At 35.4% G+C, this 15,936-nt stretch overlaps 2 protein-coding genes across 2 annotated transcripts; one reads left to right on the top strand and one right to left on the bottom strand.

Annotated features, from left to right (window-relative positions):
* Nucleotides 1-1,425: 1,425 nt before the first annotated feature.
* On the bottom strand, nucleotides 1,426-4,972 carry LOC116181510 (gastrula zinc finger protein XlCGF58.1-like). The gene is made up of 2 exons (XM_031501892.1): nucleotides 4,734-4,972; nucleotides 1,426-4,646 (listed from the first exon to the last, which is right to left on the bottom strand). Exon 2 carries the CDS (start codon nucleotides 4,642-4,644, stop codon nucleotides 2,953-2,955), a length of 1,692 nt encoding a protein of 563 aa, XP_031357752.1. The 5' UTR covers nucleotides 4,645-4,646; nucleotides 4,734-4,972; the 3' UTR covers nucleotides 1,426-2,952.
* A 1,557-nt stretch (nucleotides 4,973-6,529) lies between these two features.
* On the top strand, nucleotides 6,530-8,287 carry LOC116181530 (zinc finger protein Helios-like). Its single transcript, XM_031501925.1, has 2 exons — nucleotides 6,530-7,063; nucleotides 7,119-8,287. The coding sequence occupies exons 1-2, from the start codon at nucleotides 7,041-7,043 to the stop codon at nucleotides 8,056-8,058; spliced, it is 963 nt and encodes a 320-aa protein (XP_031357785.1). The 5' UTR covers nucleotides 6,530-7,040; the 3' UTR covers nucleotides 8,059-8,287.
* The last annotated feature ends 7,649 nt before the right edge of the window (nucleotides 8,288-15,936 follow it).

Genomic DNA, 15,936 nt, shown 5'->3' with positions numbered 1-15,936 from the left:
CAGCGGCGCCGGAAGGGTAAGGCGACTAAGGCATCGAACTTAGGCCTCGCGCTTGATAGGCCTCGCACCGGTGTCTGAAATACCATTGAGAAGATGTAATGACATCCATAAATACCAGTAATAATTTAATAAAGTTTCACGACTGCCAGAAAATGTTTTTGTGTACATTGCAATTTGCAAGGTGAATGTTCTTTGCATTCGCTTAACACTTTCTGTTACAGCCACAGCGGAAGTTTGAATGACCCTTAGCATATCATAATTCATTGAATGAAAGAAAATTGCTGAAACGCCAGAAATTGCACCATTTAGTTCCTCTTTTTGTTTTCACACTCCCACTCAGTCGTCAGCTATATCAAGTTTCGTATATAATGTGGTCTTTATTTAAACAAATATTTTATGCCAATTTATATCATATTCGCATGGGGCGAGATTCAGCTCAAGTTAAACGCGCGTGCTGTAAAGAGATAAAGATATTTTTATACCTTACTACCAGTGTATAATGATCTTTGCTACCAGTAGACTAGTACGTACCTACCTACAAAGATTATACATTTGTGATTGTGATTATTTAATTAATATTGTTTTCAATTTTCCATTCGACGGATTTTACTTCATTTATTGACCAATTTCCCTACATTAATGTAAGTAAGTACTTTTAACTTTACCTACTTGTTTGTACCTAATTTGTAATAAGCGCTTAGTAACGTTCTTACTATCCTATTTTTATTACCTAATAGACACCCTCTTACATGGCAACGTGAAGTTGTGATGATATGAATGACTAATACTAATAACTAACAACACTATTATATAACTTTTATAATTATAATAATAATGTTTATTTGTGCTCATTGTGCAGCTATGGCTTTACACTAGTCAATAGGTATAGAAAAACGGGCATCTTATGAGTTATGACACATACGCATACCTAACATTATGCATAATTTCAGTTTACATCCACAAATTTACCTTTATGTTATCACATCTGTGTTTACCATATTTTCCCGAGAACTACCCTACCTATCATAGGCCTCTTCGGCGCATTTTGCCTTAGGCCTCCTAAAGCCTAGCGGCGGCGCTGATTTGATGTATGTACTGACTTGTTGTTTGTAACTAACAATTTTCTCCGTGAATGAAGCAGTCACGGGGGTGGTAAACACTGTGGTCAAAATTGAGTTATGACACCTAATTCCGTGATTGTCTTCGACATTCAACTGCATAGGCTCGAAACCCCTGAAACTAGGGGCGGGTTACCTATCTGCAGGAGCGGGATTACGCTAATCAAAGCTCTTCAGTTTAGAATCTATATGCGATAAATGAGTTACGATTCGTAATTTCCACATATCTTGTTTTAGTTAAATTTGCCCACAAGGCCATGTAATTTTCCATCTTGCGTTTAACAAAATGACTCTCTTTTGTAATAAAAAACGATACGGTTCTAGTGCATCCATAAACGAACTCTAGGGTCGCGCGATTCTCGACTGCATAGGAAAATATTCTAGTAGGAGCTGTTCCCCATGGGAAAAATGAATTTGAACGAATTTTCAATGATCTTTTTGGTTTGCCCAATACAATACCTACATACATGATTACAATCTTTACAAGATATTTTTATTTTCTGGGTAAAATGATCTTCGCTGCACTTACCAATGTTTATGATATATACAAATCTGAGTATCTGTGCAATTGAAAATTTTTCCAGTTTAGCAAACCTTCACTCAAGAATAATCCATTACCAAACTAATTACTGAATCTGGCCGCAATTTTCCACCAATAAATTGATACTCCGGGCACAAATTCGCACCACCAATAAATTGATACTCCGGGCACAAATTCGCACGTATACGGCAAAGTACAAGTAAACCATATAAGGCAACGCTTACCTTACATAAAATTAAATGTTGACGCCAAGAAGTGAGCTCAGTTCTCGGATCCCAAAACCTGGAAACGAAAGTAAAACTCCCAAGCCGCAGAGAAATCTTCCCCCCACTACTACTACTATGACTAAGGTCAACGTTCCATCATAAACTTTCCCCTAACTATCTCAATGGTAGTTAATTTTTGATTTTTATCAAAACTGCCAATTACAATCGGCGGTTCATTTTGAAGTGAAGGCTCTGTATAACTGGTAAACGGAGGGAATATACAATTTTGTTAGTTAAAATCAATACTTAAGTATAAATAAAAAAATGTGATATTTATCTTTAAACAATTACCTTAAATCAACAAGTTTCAGCAACTAATTATGATATCTTCTTAAGAGCTAGAACTTTGAGAAGAAAGTTAAAAAAATCTTGGAGCAAGAGAAAAATAGATAATATATTTTTTTGTTATGTTAGATCCCATATGCATATTCTATAAGTAATGCACCTCTTCCCCTTTTTCATAGGACTCCAATAAACTATAAAGCAATCGAATAAAACTAGAAAAAGTGATATGCATGAAGAAGTTACGTTTAAAGACCTCTATTTTTATGTCTTGCTCTGAGATAATCGACACTTAACGTTTGAACGTTATTAACCTAAGTTACATGACACCACCACACACTACAGAATTAATATTTAACTTAAAGAGAAATGTGTTCCTTCTAAAAACATGTGTTGTTTTCACGAACTTATAAATTAAGATGGACTGCTAATGCTGAATTGACAAATGACACCTACATGGGGGCAGCCAAGATGTGCACTCGCTTGGCGCAAAATTCAAATCAACTAATAAACAAGCATTAACCTCACGTTTTCTAAATAAATTACTGTTACATATGTTAATTTCCAAGGCTGCAATAGTCTCAAAACTTGAGCACTAGGAAAATTCCCTTAGAAAATAACTAAAATGTGCACATCATGGCCGCGCCCATGCCGTTTCTACCTCTACGCAACTGTTTCATCAGCAGTCCATCTTAATTTATAAGTTCGTGGTTGTTTTACACTTGCAATTAGCACATTAAACAACTTAAGACACGTTATGTTTTAAAAGGTGTCTTTTAAAGTACTGTTTGTCACTTGTCTCGTAATCACAATTAGCACATTTAAATTCTTTAGAAACAGTATGTTTTAAAAGGTGTCGCTTAAGCTGTTGTTTAGTACTTGTTCTATATTGACAACTGGTACATTTAAAATCTTTAGATCCTTTATGTTTTAAAAGGTGTCGTTTAAAATATTGTTTGTCACTTGTTTCGTAATCACAATTAGGACATTTCAATTCTTTACAATCGGTGTGTTTTAAAAGGTGTCTTTTAAAGCAATATTTAGTATTTGTCTCATAATCACAATTATTACATTTAAAATCTTTAAACTTGGTATGTATCAAAAGATGTTGTTTAAAGTAGCGTTTGTCATTTGTCTCATAGTCACAATTAGGACATTTACATTTTTTCGAATCGGCATGTTTTAAAAGATGTAGTTTAAAGTATTGTTTATCATATGTCTCGTAATCACACTTAGCACATTTAAAATCTTTAGAATCAGTATGTTTCAAGAGGTGTCGTTTAAAGTAGTGTTTGTCATTTGTCTCGTAATCACAATTAGCACACTTAAATTCTTTAGAATCGCTATGTTTTAAAAGGTGTTGTTTCAAATGGCGTTTGTCTTTTGTCTCATAATCACAATTAGCACATTTCAAATCGTTAGAATTGGTATGTGAAAGGTGTCGTTGAAAGTAGGATTTCTTATATGTCTTGTAATTACAATTGGCAGATTGAAAATCTTTAGGACCTGTATGTCTTAAAAAGTGTTGTTTCAAGTAGTATTTGTCATATGTCTCATAATCACAATTAGCGCATTTAAATTCTTTAGAATCGGTATGTTTTAAAAGGTGTCGTTTAAAGCAGTATTTATGATTGGTCTCATAATCACAATTAGTACATTTAAATTCTTTAGAAACGGTATGTGTTAAAAGGTGGTGTTTAAAACGGGATTTCAAATATGTCTTGTAATTACAATGAGCACATTTAAAATCGTTAAAATTGGTATGTTTTAAAAGATGTTGTTTGAAGTAATGTTTGTCATTTGTATTGTAATCACAATTAGCACATTTAAAAACGTTACAATCAATATGTTTTAAAAGGTGTCGTCTAAAGCACGATTTATCATTTGTCTTATAATCACAACAAGCACATTTAAATTTTTTAGAATCGATATGTATTAAAAGATGTCGTTTAAAGTGGGAGGTAATGTTTGTCTCGTAATCGCAATTAGCACATTTAAAATCTTTATAATCTTTATGCTTTAAAAGGTGTCGTCTTAAGTTGTGTTTGATATTTGTCTTGTAATCACAATTAGCACATTCTAGTACATTTTGCAATTGCTTATCTTTTGGTTCATCTTCACAATGAGCATAGTTAAAGGCTTCAGAAACATTATGCTTGAAAAGATGTTGTTTAACTTGCAGCTTTCCATTTGTTGGGTGTTGACCAAAGTCACATTCAAAATGGTTGGAAATTTGAGTTTTAATATTCCATCCACAATCAGTTTGTTGTTGTACTGCTTCATTGTCGAGCGATTTGGAGCACTGTCCAGTAATTTCGTCCTTTATTGTAACCCACTCTTCGTTGCTTACTACAATGGTTCCTTCAAGATCAGAATAGATTTCTTCTTCATGTTTTGGTTCGATTTTAATGAGTGGTATGACATCTTTTCCGTCCATATCTAGTATCAATAAGGTTATCAAGACAATTATGTTTTTGTTTATAAAAAATAAAGTTTAGTATTAATTAAACAATACAAATTTCTTACCAGCTTACATATTTAACATGGCTTACAGACGTAAATAAAGCACTCGCTGTAGCTCAAGTACTGGTAAAGGGCGGAGCAATGGTTTTTGTAGCGATAGCCTTAGGGCAGATACTTTTACTTTTGGCTAAATGATCAATTACTGAGGCCAATTTTCGTGTGGCGGCCATATTCTCGGTGCACAAAACTGCTTACAATTACATTTACATCAGCTGTTTGTGTTCCTTGACCAGTGGCGTACCTTCATTGTACGAGAATATGGCCGCCAGCTTGTCACACGAAAATTTGTTTCAACGTGCAGCATTGCACTTATCAGTCACCTTTCGTCCGGCGTAGTCTAACTCTTAAAACAAAAAAGTTCCTTAAGGTCTAAGCGTCAATTAAATAATGTTAAATGTCAAACATTGGCAATGACTGTTTCACAACAGCCGTACGTGCATCAGTTTATATGCCACAGAAATAGTCCAGTCAAAATAGGAAAATCAGAGGAACTAAAAATACTAGTTCCAATTTTTTCAGAAATGTGTAGGGAGAGGTTCCCTGAACAAGAAAAAATAACGTCCCTCCAAATTCCGGAGTCGCAGAGAAAGGGGGGGGGGGGCTTTAAACGACTCATTTTTCAGTTTTTCGCTTTTAACTGAAAGTGGTGCGTTACAATGAAAAAGTTCTTCAGTACAGAATGAAAGCTTATTAAAATTGCTACAAGTTTGGTTATATACATCTTTACGAAAAACTGAACCGTTTTCGTGCTACCGGCTCCGGAAAGGTGGTAATTTCTAAACAAAATTGTTTTTCACTCACGTTTTTCGTATTTTTTTGGCTTCTAAATCCTCCCCCGGTCATTTTAGGGGAAAATCGTCACAATAAAACCTGTACAGCATTAACATCCCTCTAGTCCGAACCTGAAAAATGAGTAGTTTAAAGCCCCCCCCCCCCTTTCCTGCGTCTCCGGAATTTGGAGGGACGTTATTTTTTCTTGTTCAGGGAACCTCTCCCTACACATTTCTGAAAAAATTGGAACTAGTATTTTTAGTTCCTCTGATTGCCCATTTTTGGTCTAAATTGGCTGGGCTATACTAGATCAAAAGTTACAGCCATTTGAATTTTCTTTCGAAATTGGTTTCTAGTCTATAAGTTTTGATTGAGAAGTCTAATCGAAAAAGTACGAATTGTTTTGGATTCTACGCACCAAAGTTAATAAGAAAAAGTGTTTTCCCGAAAAATTTTGGTGCAGTCGATTTTTGGTAAAAAAGGAGGGTTATACACTGCCTTTTTTTGAACCCCGAAAAAAAATTGTCTCAGATCGATCCGGAAAAATTTGACTGGGCTAAAATATACACAGACTAGAACGCCAATAGGTAAGTATGCGCTAGAAGAAAATTACACCACTGTACTCTTCTGAGCTTGCGTAGTGCGTGAACTTATAAATCCTGTCACTGAACTGTGTATATTTCCAGAAATTCCGAATTAATTGTGATAGAATGTACACAGAACACAAATACCTAAATTATATAGAAATATATTAACTATTAATGCATTAAATAACACACAAAAAAACAACAAACTTGAACTACACGTACCCGATGCTATCTCGACGACAGCTCAAACCAAGATTACTGTAACGTTCATACTCTCGAAACGTTGCAGACAGCTTTTCTCTTGTTCTAAAAAGACATCGCGCGATTGCCAGCTCTTAAATATGTGTGCATCATCTTAGGTTGTATATACAGGGTGGAACCCATCAAATTTCGAATTATAATCGGGAAAATTTTAGTACGAAATTTACCCCACAAAGTGTAAACGTGACGATCAAGACCAAGTACACTTGTGACCTTTGATACTATTCATATTTCTATAGTCGCGGGTGCCTTGTTGCCATGGACACACAAGGCCCGCTGAAAGTACATAGGAGAGTCAAATACAAACTAATCAAACATTCCTCTGACGTCATATACTTTCGTCGTTGTGATAGTGGCTTTAAACTGAAACTCCCCGTTGTCTATACAGAGTGATTGCGGTTTATAGGCCTATGTGTGCACGCAACAAACTGTAATTCGAAATCGTTGACGTTGTTTATTTAACGAAATTAGTAACAATTTCATTAGCCGTTGTTGCTATAGGAGACGTAAAATTAATATAGATTCCTATTCCTGAACTTGACAGTGCAAGTTTACACCGCCAAATTTTGACCGTGTTAAACGTAAATTGCGTGCGTAAAGAGCGGAAATGTTATTGATTTTAGTTGTGTGACATCGGTTTTTGAGAAAGTAGGCGTCGATCACAAAATCTGTTCTCACTGTGGTTCGCACAATGTCGATTTTGAAAAGGAAAAGGTGGTAGTATCTCCCCCTTCCCCCTCCAACATTTCCAAAATTTGAAAAATTTCAGATTGGACGACTCGGTCGTTTTGCAAACCATCAACATCGAGGAGTCGGCTTTGCTACAAACAAATCCGTCGTTGCTACAGCAGCAGATACTCTTAGGACCCGTCATCGACGATGGAAAGCACATACTCGAAAATTCCCAAATACAAATCATGAACAATTCGAATATTTTAGCAACAGATCCGGCCGGCCATTCGAACACGTTCATAGTTCTACCGCAGAACGGCGAGGGCGGCAGTGACACGCAAACGATCCTTCAGAGTATTCCCGTGTATTTGCTCGTGCCGAGGGAGCAGTCGGTGAAGCAGCCCGACGTTAATCCGACGGCTAACACGCCGATCCTAATAAAGGACGTGAGAACTGTCAAGCACGAGGTGGAGGAGGAGGACGTTCGCAGGTACACCGAAACCATATACTTGGACAGCATGGACGAAGACCCCCTCCTGCCCGATCCCGACGTGAAAGCGGACGGCGCGATCAATCCGAACGACTGGAAACACCGTTCGTTGTACAAGTGCGATTTCCCCGGTTGCCCTAAGATGTTTCTGTACCCGCACGACCGTAAGGTCCACAAGGACTCGCACATTTTCCCCGCGGGTACCGAATACAAGTGCAGCATTTGCAATATGTCATTTAAGCAGGCGATCGATAGAAATAAACACGTCGAGTCTCATTCGATCCCGAGCACGCACGTTTGCTCGTTCTGTAAGGCCAGCTTTCCGTATTACACGACTTTAATACAACACATAAACAACACGTGTTGCCTTAGCAAGTGCGTCAAGTGTCGATTTTGCAATATACCGTTTGCCAACAGAGAGGACGCACGTCAGCACGAGATAAAGTTACACATCAGTTATAGTAAAGAGAAACTGGCTAGAGCGCGAAGGCCCATGCGACATGCACGAACTCCTGTCGATACGGATAATGTAATTGTGTTAGATTGAAATCGGTCAAGTTTGTGCAAATTGGAAGATGAAAAAGTGTCATGTAATTTTGAGGTTATGTCGGCACCTTTGAATCGGCTCGCAATCGCTTCGATTGTGCAGCTCCCTTAAAAATAAGTGTACAATAACTGTAAGATTCCGATTATGTAGAGTTAAATAATGTTTCAGATGTATTGACTAAGTTTTGAATAAATTGTTAATTACTGGGTGTCCAGCTCCCAACTAAAAATAGAATTTTATTTTTGAAGGGGTGCAGGGTGTTATTAAATGAATCTAAGTGAGAGTAAAGACTGTTTATTATCACAATGTAGTCTTTTAAGACACATTTTTACATAAATTCGGTTAATATCCTCTCCATAAAAACATAACCTCTGACATTTCTTAATTTCTTTCTATAAAGTTCTACCAACTTAAAGTAACTAAAATGAAATATATATATACAGGGTGCTACCTAAAACCATTGCTACTATATAAACAAGAGTTCGGATTATATGGGAAGAATTCTTATGGTTTTCAATAGTTGAAATTATAAAGAGTACATGCTTTTAGTGTTAAGAGACATGAGTAATAGTCATGTTTTACTTTCCCTAGACAAATTTATTATCTGGATTTGAAAATTGATCATATATCACCTCAGCAGGAACTACACCCTGGGCGTTTACCAGGGATAACATACCTAATCAAAATCTTAAAATATGTAAAATACATTTATTTCGTATTTAATTAACCAGACCATCCACATTTGGGCTTGTGGGTATTTTGTCGAGAATTTTATGGCCTTTTAAAACAATGTGTCACTATCTATGGGGTCTGCACTGCATATTATAATTTTAAAGTGAGGGTTGCTCGTGGTACGGGGGTAAATGATAAAACGAAAGTAAACCTTCCATTATAAACTTTCCCCTAGCTATATCTAAATGGTAGTTTTTGCAATTTTTGTTATTTTGCCAATTACAACAGGCAGTTTATTTTGGTGGCGTAAGGTCCTGCATAATTGGAACACGGAGGTATATCCCATTTTGTGAAGGATGATTCAAAATGATGAATAAATGAATAAATTTATTATTGCATTATATTAAGAAAAATTCAGTTCAGCAACTAATCAAATGACTATTTCTAATTCAATTATCTTCTAACACACACTACTGAATTAACATTTAACTTGTTTTAATTTGATCCTTCTAAAAACGGTTTGTCCCCTAAAAAGGTGGCCTTTAAGACATTGTTTATTATTTGTTCCGTAATCACAATGAGCACATTTAAAATGTTGAGAATCAATCTGTTTGAAAATGTGTCGTTTAAAGGACTATTTATAATTTGTCTGGTAATCACAATGAGCGCATTTAAAATCTTTAGAATTGGTATGTCGTTTAAAGTAGTGTTTGTCATTTGTCTCAAAATTACAATTTAGTACATTTGAAACGTTTAGACAGTTTATGTTTTAAGAGGTGTCGTTTAAGAGAAGAGTTGTAATGTGTCTCATAATCACAATTAACACATTTAAAATCTTTAGACAGTTTATGTTTTAAGAGGTGTTGTTTAAGAGAAGATTTGTGATGTGTCTCATAATCACAATTAACACATTTAAAATCTTTACACAGTTTATGTTTTAAGAGGTGTTGTTTAAGACAAGATCTGTGATGTGTTTCATAATCACAATTAACACACTTAAAATCTTTAGACACTTTATGTCTTAAAAGGTGTAGTTTAAGGCAGGATTTGTCATGTGTCTCGTAATCACAATTAGCACATTTAAAATTTTTAGAATTGGTATGTTTTATAAGGTGCTGTTTAAAGTATTGTTTGTCATTTGTCTCGAAATTACAATTAGCACATTTAAATTCTTTAGACAGTTTATGTTTTGAAAGGTGTCGTTTGAGACAGGACTTGATATGTGTTTCGTAATCACAATTAGCACATTTAAATTCTTTGGAATTGGTATGTTTTAAAAGGTGTTGTTTAAAGTAATATTTGTCACTTGTCTCAAAATCACAATCAGCACATTTAAATTCTTTAGAATCGGTATGTGTTAAAAGGTGTCTTTTAAAAGTGAATTTGTTATTTGTCTCATAATCACAATTGGCACATTTAAAATCTTTAGAATTGGTATGTTTCAAGAGATGTCGTTTAAAGTAGTGTTTGTCATTTGTCGCAAAACCACAATTAGCACATTTAAATTCTTTGGAATTGATATGTTTTGAAATGTGTCCTTTAATGTATTTTTTGCTACTTGTCTTGTAATCACAGTTAAAGCCTTGTGAAACACTATGCTTTAAAAGATTTTGTTTAATTTGCAACTTACTAATTGTTGTGTGTTGATCGAGGTCATACACATTGGTGGGAATTTCTTCTGAAACTTCAGTTTTAATATGCCATCCACAATCAATTTGTTGTTGTACTTCTTCATTATCCAGCGATTTGGAGCACTGTGCAGTAATGGTAATTTCTTCCTCCTTTATTGTAACCAATGTTTTGTTGCTTAATAAAATGGTTCCTTGAAGGTTGAAATGGATTTCTTTTTCTTGTTTTGGTTCGATTTTCAGTGGCACATAATTTCCGTCCATGTCTGTTATCCAGAAAGTTTTACAATTATCTGTTTGTAAGTTTGTTTATCAAAAATAAAAGTTTGGTCTATAAGCTCTGGCTGTAGCTAATGTACCGATAAACGTAATGGTCAACGTCTCACTTCCAGTGCCGGAGTTAGGGTTTTTATTTTATACCGTACATGCATATTACATATGAGCCTTGACTGATAAAACCTAATCTGCACAAAGGCCTGCTATTTTTTAGATAAATTTACGATGAGATTTCTCCACTAACACCTTTTTGCTCGTCTTACTTTATTATATAAACCCCAAAAAATAAGAATATGGTACAATGTGTGACGATTTCTTTGTGCAGTAATATACACAGTGTGAGGATATGAAGGTGGCAAGTAGATCAATCAGTACGTGAAAAATCACGATTCTGAAATATGGGGGAAGAAGAAGGGTCAATCTTATATTTCGCCCTAAGCCCATTTCATAATATTGAGACAACTTCAAAGATATGTAGCCGCCGATCCTTAAACAGATGTTAAACTTTAATTCAATTCCATTTTATGAAAGCTCTCATTTTTGCTCGAATGTATGGACGCAAATTTTTGAGAAGCATCATTGCTCCGTTCATTCTCATTGTGTGAACACGGAGACTAGATACTGAGATGTACATTTTGTTGTCGTTTTCAGCTAACATGTGATGTAATTTGCAAAATACTAATTGTTAACTACGTAACATGCACGAATGTGTGTGGCTTGTTGTATGTAACCAATAACTTCCTACTGTGAGAGGAAGTTCGGACGCTAGAATCGAAACGTATTCTAGACCTAAGGCACAAAAGGATCCGGAACCCTAGAACATTTAACTTTAGTGGCGTAGTATCCGCAACCTAGGCCGCCATACCCATGGGCGCCAACCTAATTCTATGTTTTGTATGTTTATATGTATTTATATTATACTATTATGCTACCTATAATTTTTCTTCTTTAAATCTTATGAAACTCGCGATTATCTGTACCTATTCGTCAAATGTTGTGACTCTGGAATGAGGCAAATGCGTGTCGAGTATATCAAGTCTATCGGACGGATTAAAATCAAGTAATGGTTAGTATTTGCCTTATGTCATTCGTTTTGTCAAGTATGGTCTAGTCCTCTGCCTTTTTTCCAAATTTATCTAATTTCATTAATTATGTGCTGTATAACGCTTAGGTAGAGTTGGCGCTGCATTTTCTCAAACCCGCAGTAGCTTTGGGATTATGGTATATTGCACTATCTATAAACGGCCAACTATCTCAATTACCAATGGTTGAGCGCCACTCAACTTCTAATTTAACTCTTCCCGTATGAAATTGAGAAGATACAGGGGTAGCAATAATAGTACAATTCAATTCAGGTACCAAAAGAAGTACTCAGTGGCGGCTCGTGGGACATGAAGTAGGTGAGGCTCACCACACATGCCCATTTTAAAAATAATTGAAAAGAGATTATTCGATATTTCTATTATTATCTCTCTCTTAAATCGTTTATAAAAATAATTTATCCAGGGTAAGTAGATAAAATAAATATATTTTAAAATATATAATATTATATTTTAAATAACCAGAATAAATGAATAAAGGTAATTCAACATCCCTTGGGGGGAAAAAAATAGACAAAAAACAAAGATAACTCTCAACTATTCAGTTTTTGTATAATAATTCTATTCTACCTCTTTCATCACGCAACTATTATGAATATGTATAGATTGAGGATGCACTAAACTGGTCCAACAAACATTTTCAATTGATAGTAAAGCTTTCCAATAGAGACATACAACATCATGTTGAGGATTTCATAATTGAATAATTGAATGGAATAAGAATATAAGATTTTCAGTAAGCGTAAAACTAAAGTCGAATGCACTGCGGAGTGCGACTGAGTGAATGCCCTGAACGAATGGAAATAAAAGACGGAATCAAGCAATATGCCTGTAAAAAGTGTACAGTAAACTAAGGCAATCGCAAGTAGTGCTATTCTCGAAAAGCACGTAAATCATAATTCAAACCGCCAAATCTCGAAACATGCGTTAGAGAACGCCGAGTATTAGCACGACCCATGTTCACATCAAATCAAGAGGCTCGATATTCGAGCTTCATAGCGCGTAAAGTATGATCAGGAGATTAACACTGAGCACACCTAAGAAGAAACATATAAGCTCTGAAATTTGAGCTTAACGTTGATTAATTTACACTATTCACGTATTACAGTATTGTAAAGAAATTTTAGATTCTTGTAATATTATTATTTTGCGAATGCTGATGTATAATGAGCTAAACTGACAAATTGGAAGTAGGCCTCAGCCTCAACTTGCCCACCCTGCCGAGCCGCCACTGGAATGTACTGGTTTATTCACTCTCATATAACTAACACTAGGGTTTTGCACACAACATAACAAAATATCATTTATTTATTGTAATTCGTCTTAAAAGGTGTCGTTAGTACATATGCACAATTGAGTTTAGACACTATGTTTAAAAGGTGTAGTTTAGAACAGGATTTGGAATGTTGTCTCATACATCACAATTAAGACACATAATCTGTTCCATTGTGTGTGTTAAAAGGTGTCGTTGAATGTGTTGTTTGTCATTTGTCTCAATATCGCATTAGCACATTTAAATTTTTTAGAATCGGTAATACTTTAAAAGGTGTCGTCTCAAGGTTGGACTTGTCGTTGTTTCGTAATCACAATTGGCACATTTGAAATTTAGAAACGGTAATATTTGAGAGGTGTCCGTTAAGTTGTACTTGTTACTGTCTGTATCACATCACACATTTAAATTCTAGAATCGGTACTGAGTAAGAGGTGTCGTTAAAGCCGTAATTTGTTATTTGTCTTGTAATTCACATTAGCACATGATAAAACTTAGAATCGGTGTATTTTAAAAGGTGTTTTGTTAAAGTTAGTTTTGTTATTGTTAATAATCACATCTAGCACATTAAATTCTTTAGAATGGTATGTGTTAAAATAGTGTCGTTTCAAGTGGGATTCTCCTTTTGTCTCGTAATCACAATTAGAACATTTAAATTCTTTAGTAATCGGCATGTTGTAAAAGGTGCTGTTTCAAAATGAGATTGTAATTGTCACATAATCACCAATTAGCACATTTAAAATATTATAGAAGTAGGTATGTTCTAGAGGTCTCTCGTTTAAAGTGGTTTCTGTTACTGGTCTCTGTATCAAAGATTGAGCACATTGTAGCATGTGCTGTTGAACCATTTGTTTATTTCTTGTTCCATAACCACTAACCACAAATGACACAGGGAAACTGAAAGTTATGCTCTAAAAAGTGTTTGTTTAACTTGCAACTTACTAATTGTTGTGTGTTGAGCCGAAGCCTCACAGGTTCGACAAGTAGCAAGTTTCACGTAAGGCTAATAACAGTTTATAATAATTCAACTCAACGAATAGTAATAACTGGTGATGTGGTACTGTAAACACTTCAAATTATTTGAAATCAATTTTATGGTGAAAAACCCACCCGTTCAGTTAAAGCCCGGGTAAGACCTGGTTCGTCATTCAATGTAACACGTAAAAACGAGTGTTCATTTTTTCCGGTAATAGGATGTATAGACACATACTGTAGCAAAGTTTATAATACGTTACTATATACTGTATAGGCAGAGACTTTTTCTTTATTGAGATAGAACTCGCTGACATACACATTTCGAGTATGAGAAAGCGAAAACTGATATAAATGACGTCGTTTCATATAGCCCCCCCCCTCTTCCCTGCGACCCGGAATATTTTTTTGTGTTTTCATTATGGTAGTGACGTTTATTCAATTTTTCTGTGTTAGCAGGGAAACGCTCGTCCTGACACATGTTCTGAAGACAAATCAATTGTGTAATAGTAATTTTTATGCTTCCTCCTATCTGTCACTACTCATCTTGACTGGATATCATTTAATCTGGTGGTCAATTCAAACTTAAAACTGAATGCACGTACGGCTGTCTGGATCCTATCATTCTGCGCCAATGTTTGACATTTAACATCTATTCTAATTGACGCGTTAAGACCTAAGGACTTTTTGTTTTACCGAGTTAGAGTACGCCCGACGACAAGGATATCGTGACTGAACTAAGTTGCTATTTCGTAACTTGCTTATGCCGTGAAACACAAAAATTATATCATGTGAACGGCTTGTTCGGCGGCTGTTCTCGAGTTACAATAAAAGGACGAAACACTGGATCCAGGAAACACAAAACACATGATAGTTTACAATTGTAATTGTAAGCAGTGTTGTGTCCTAACTCGAAAATTATGGTCCGTCTGTCGCACACGACAAGAATATGGCCAGTAATTGATATGTTAAGGATAGCCAAAAGTAAAAAGTTCCTGCCTATAAGCGCTTATTGCTGACAGAAAACCCAGTTTGCGCTCAGTACGCTAACCGTAAAGTGGGTCAGTAGCTCACCTTTTTTCATCGTTTGTTTCCCTTTAGGTGGTTTAGCACTAGTAATTTTCAATGAGTTATTATATTATTTAATATAATTTTATATGTCTATATGATATTTAAGGGCAAACCTTATTTCTGTATATCGCAGTGTTTTACTTACATTGGAATGATTTTTCATATTATTCTTGTGACAAAAATAACGACATATTCCTACTATAATTGATTGACGTTCCACAGTAAATAACGTAATGGCAATATACTTACTTCGAAGGGCGAGAGATGACGCGACACGTGGCGGAGAACTATGTAACATAACCTAACAGATAAATGAGCATAGGCTGATGTGACGCTAAAGTCGTCCGTTCTAAAAAATAAGAGAGACTTATTGTGCTGTGGCTTAGTGTTTCACTGATAATGATACGATACATACAAACACAATTTACCCGTACACGCCCATTTTTTGTTTTTGTGGTAGCGTCCACTGTATCATCCTTCTCGAATAACAATGCCAATTTTACCATTACATTGGCATTGTTTTTAAACATGAAAAAAACTTCAAAATACCGCAAGCAGAAGTCACGCCAGGTTGGATCGCGAAAAATGGTTAGAAAAAAGAACAGAGCCGGTATAGATTCTAAATTTCTTCAATGTGGCCTGCCATGGAAAGTGTACGTATGATGGTTGCCATGGTCCATTACAAATTTTAACACAAATTTACTCGTTATAGCTTAGGGCTAGCTTGCAACACATGATTATTAACAATTTCTAATAACAAATACAACTATACAGATATATAAGGTTAGAAAGAACACAACGCTGTCAAGTATAAATATGCACAGACTTACCACCATCCCAAGAAAGGCGGGATATTAAAAATATCAGCGTAATTTGTCATCTCTCTCAA

This window comes from Photinus pyralis, unplaced genomic scaffold (assembly GCF_008802855.1).
Source record: "Photinus pyralis isolate 1611_PpyrPB1 unplaced genomic scaffold, Ppyr1.3 Ppyr1.4_LG9, whole genome shotgun sequence".
NCBI classification, from domain to species: Eukaryota; Metazoa; Arthropoda; class Insecta; order Coleoptera; family Lampyridae; genus Photinus; species Photinus pyralis.
The sequence above is the reverse complement of the archived record's forward strand: the minus strand, read 5'-3'. Positions and strand labels throughout refer to the sequence as shown.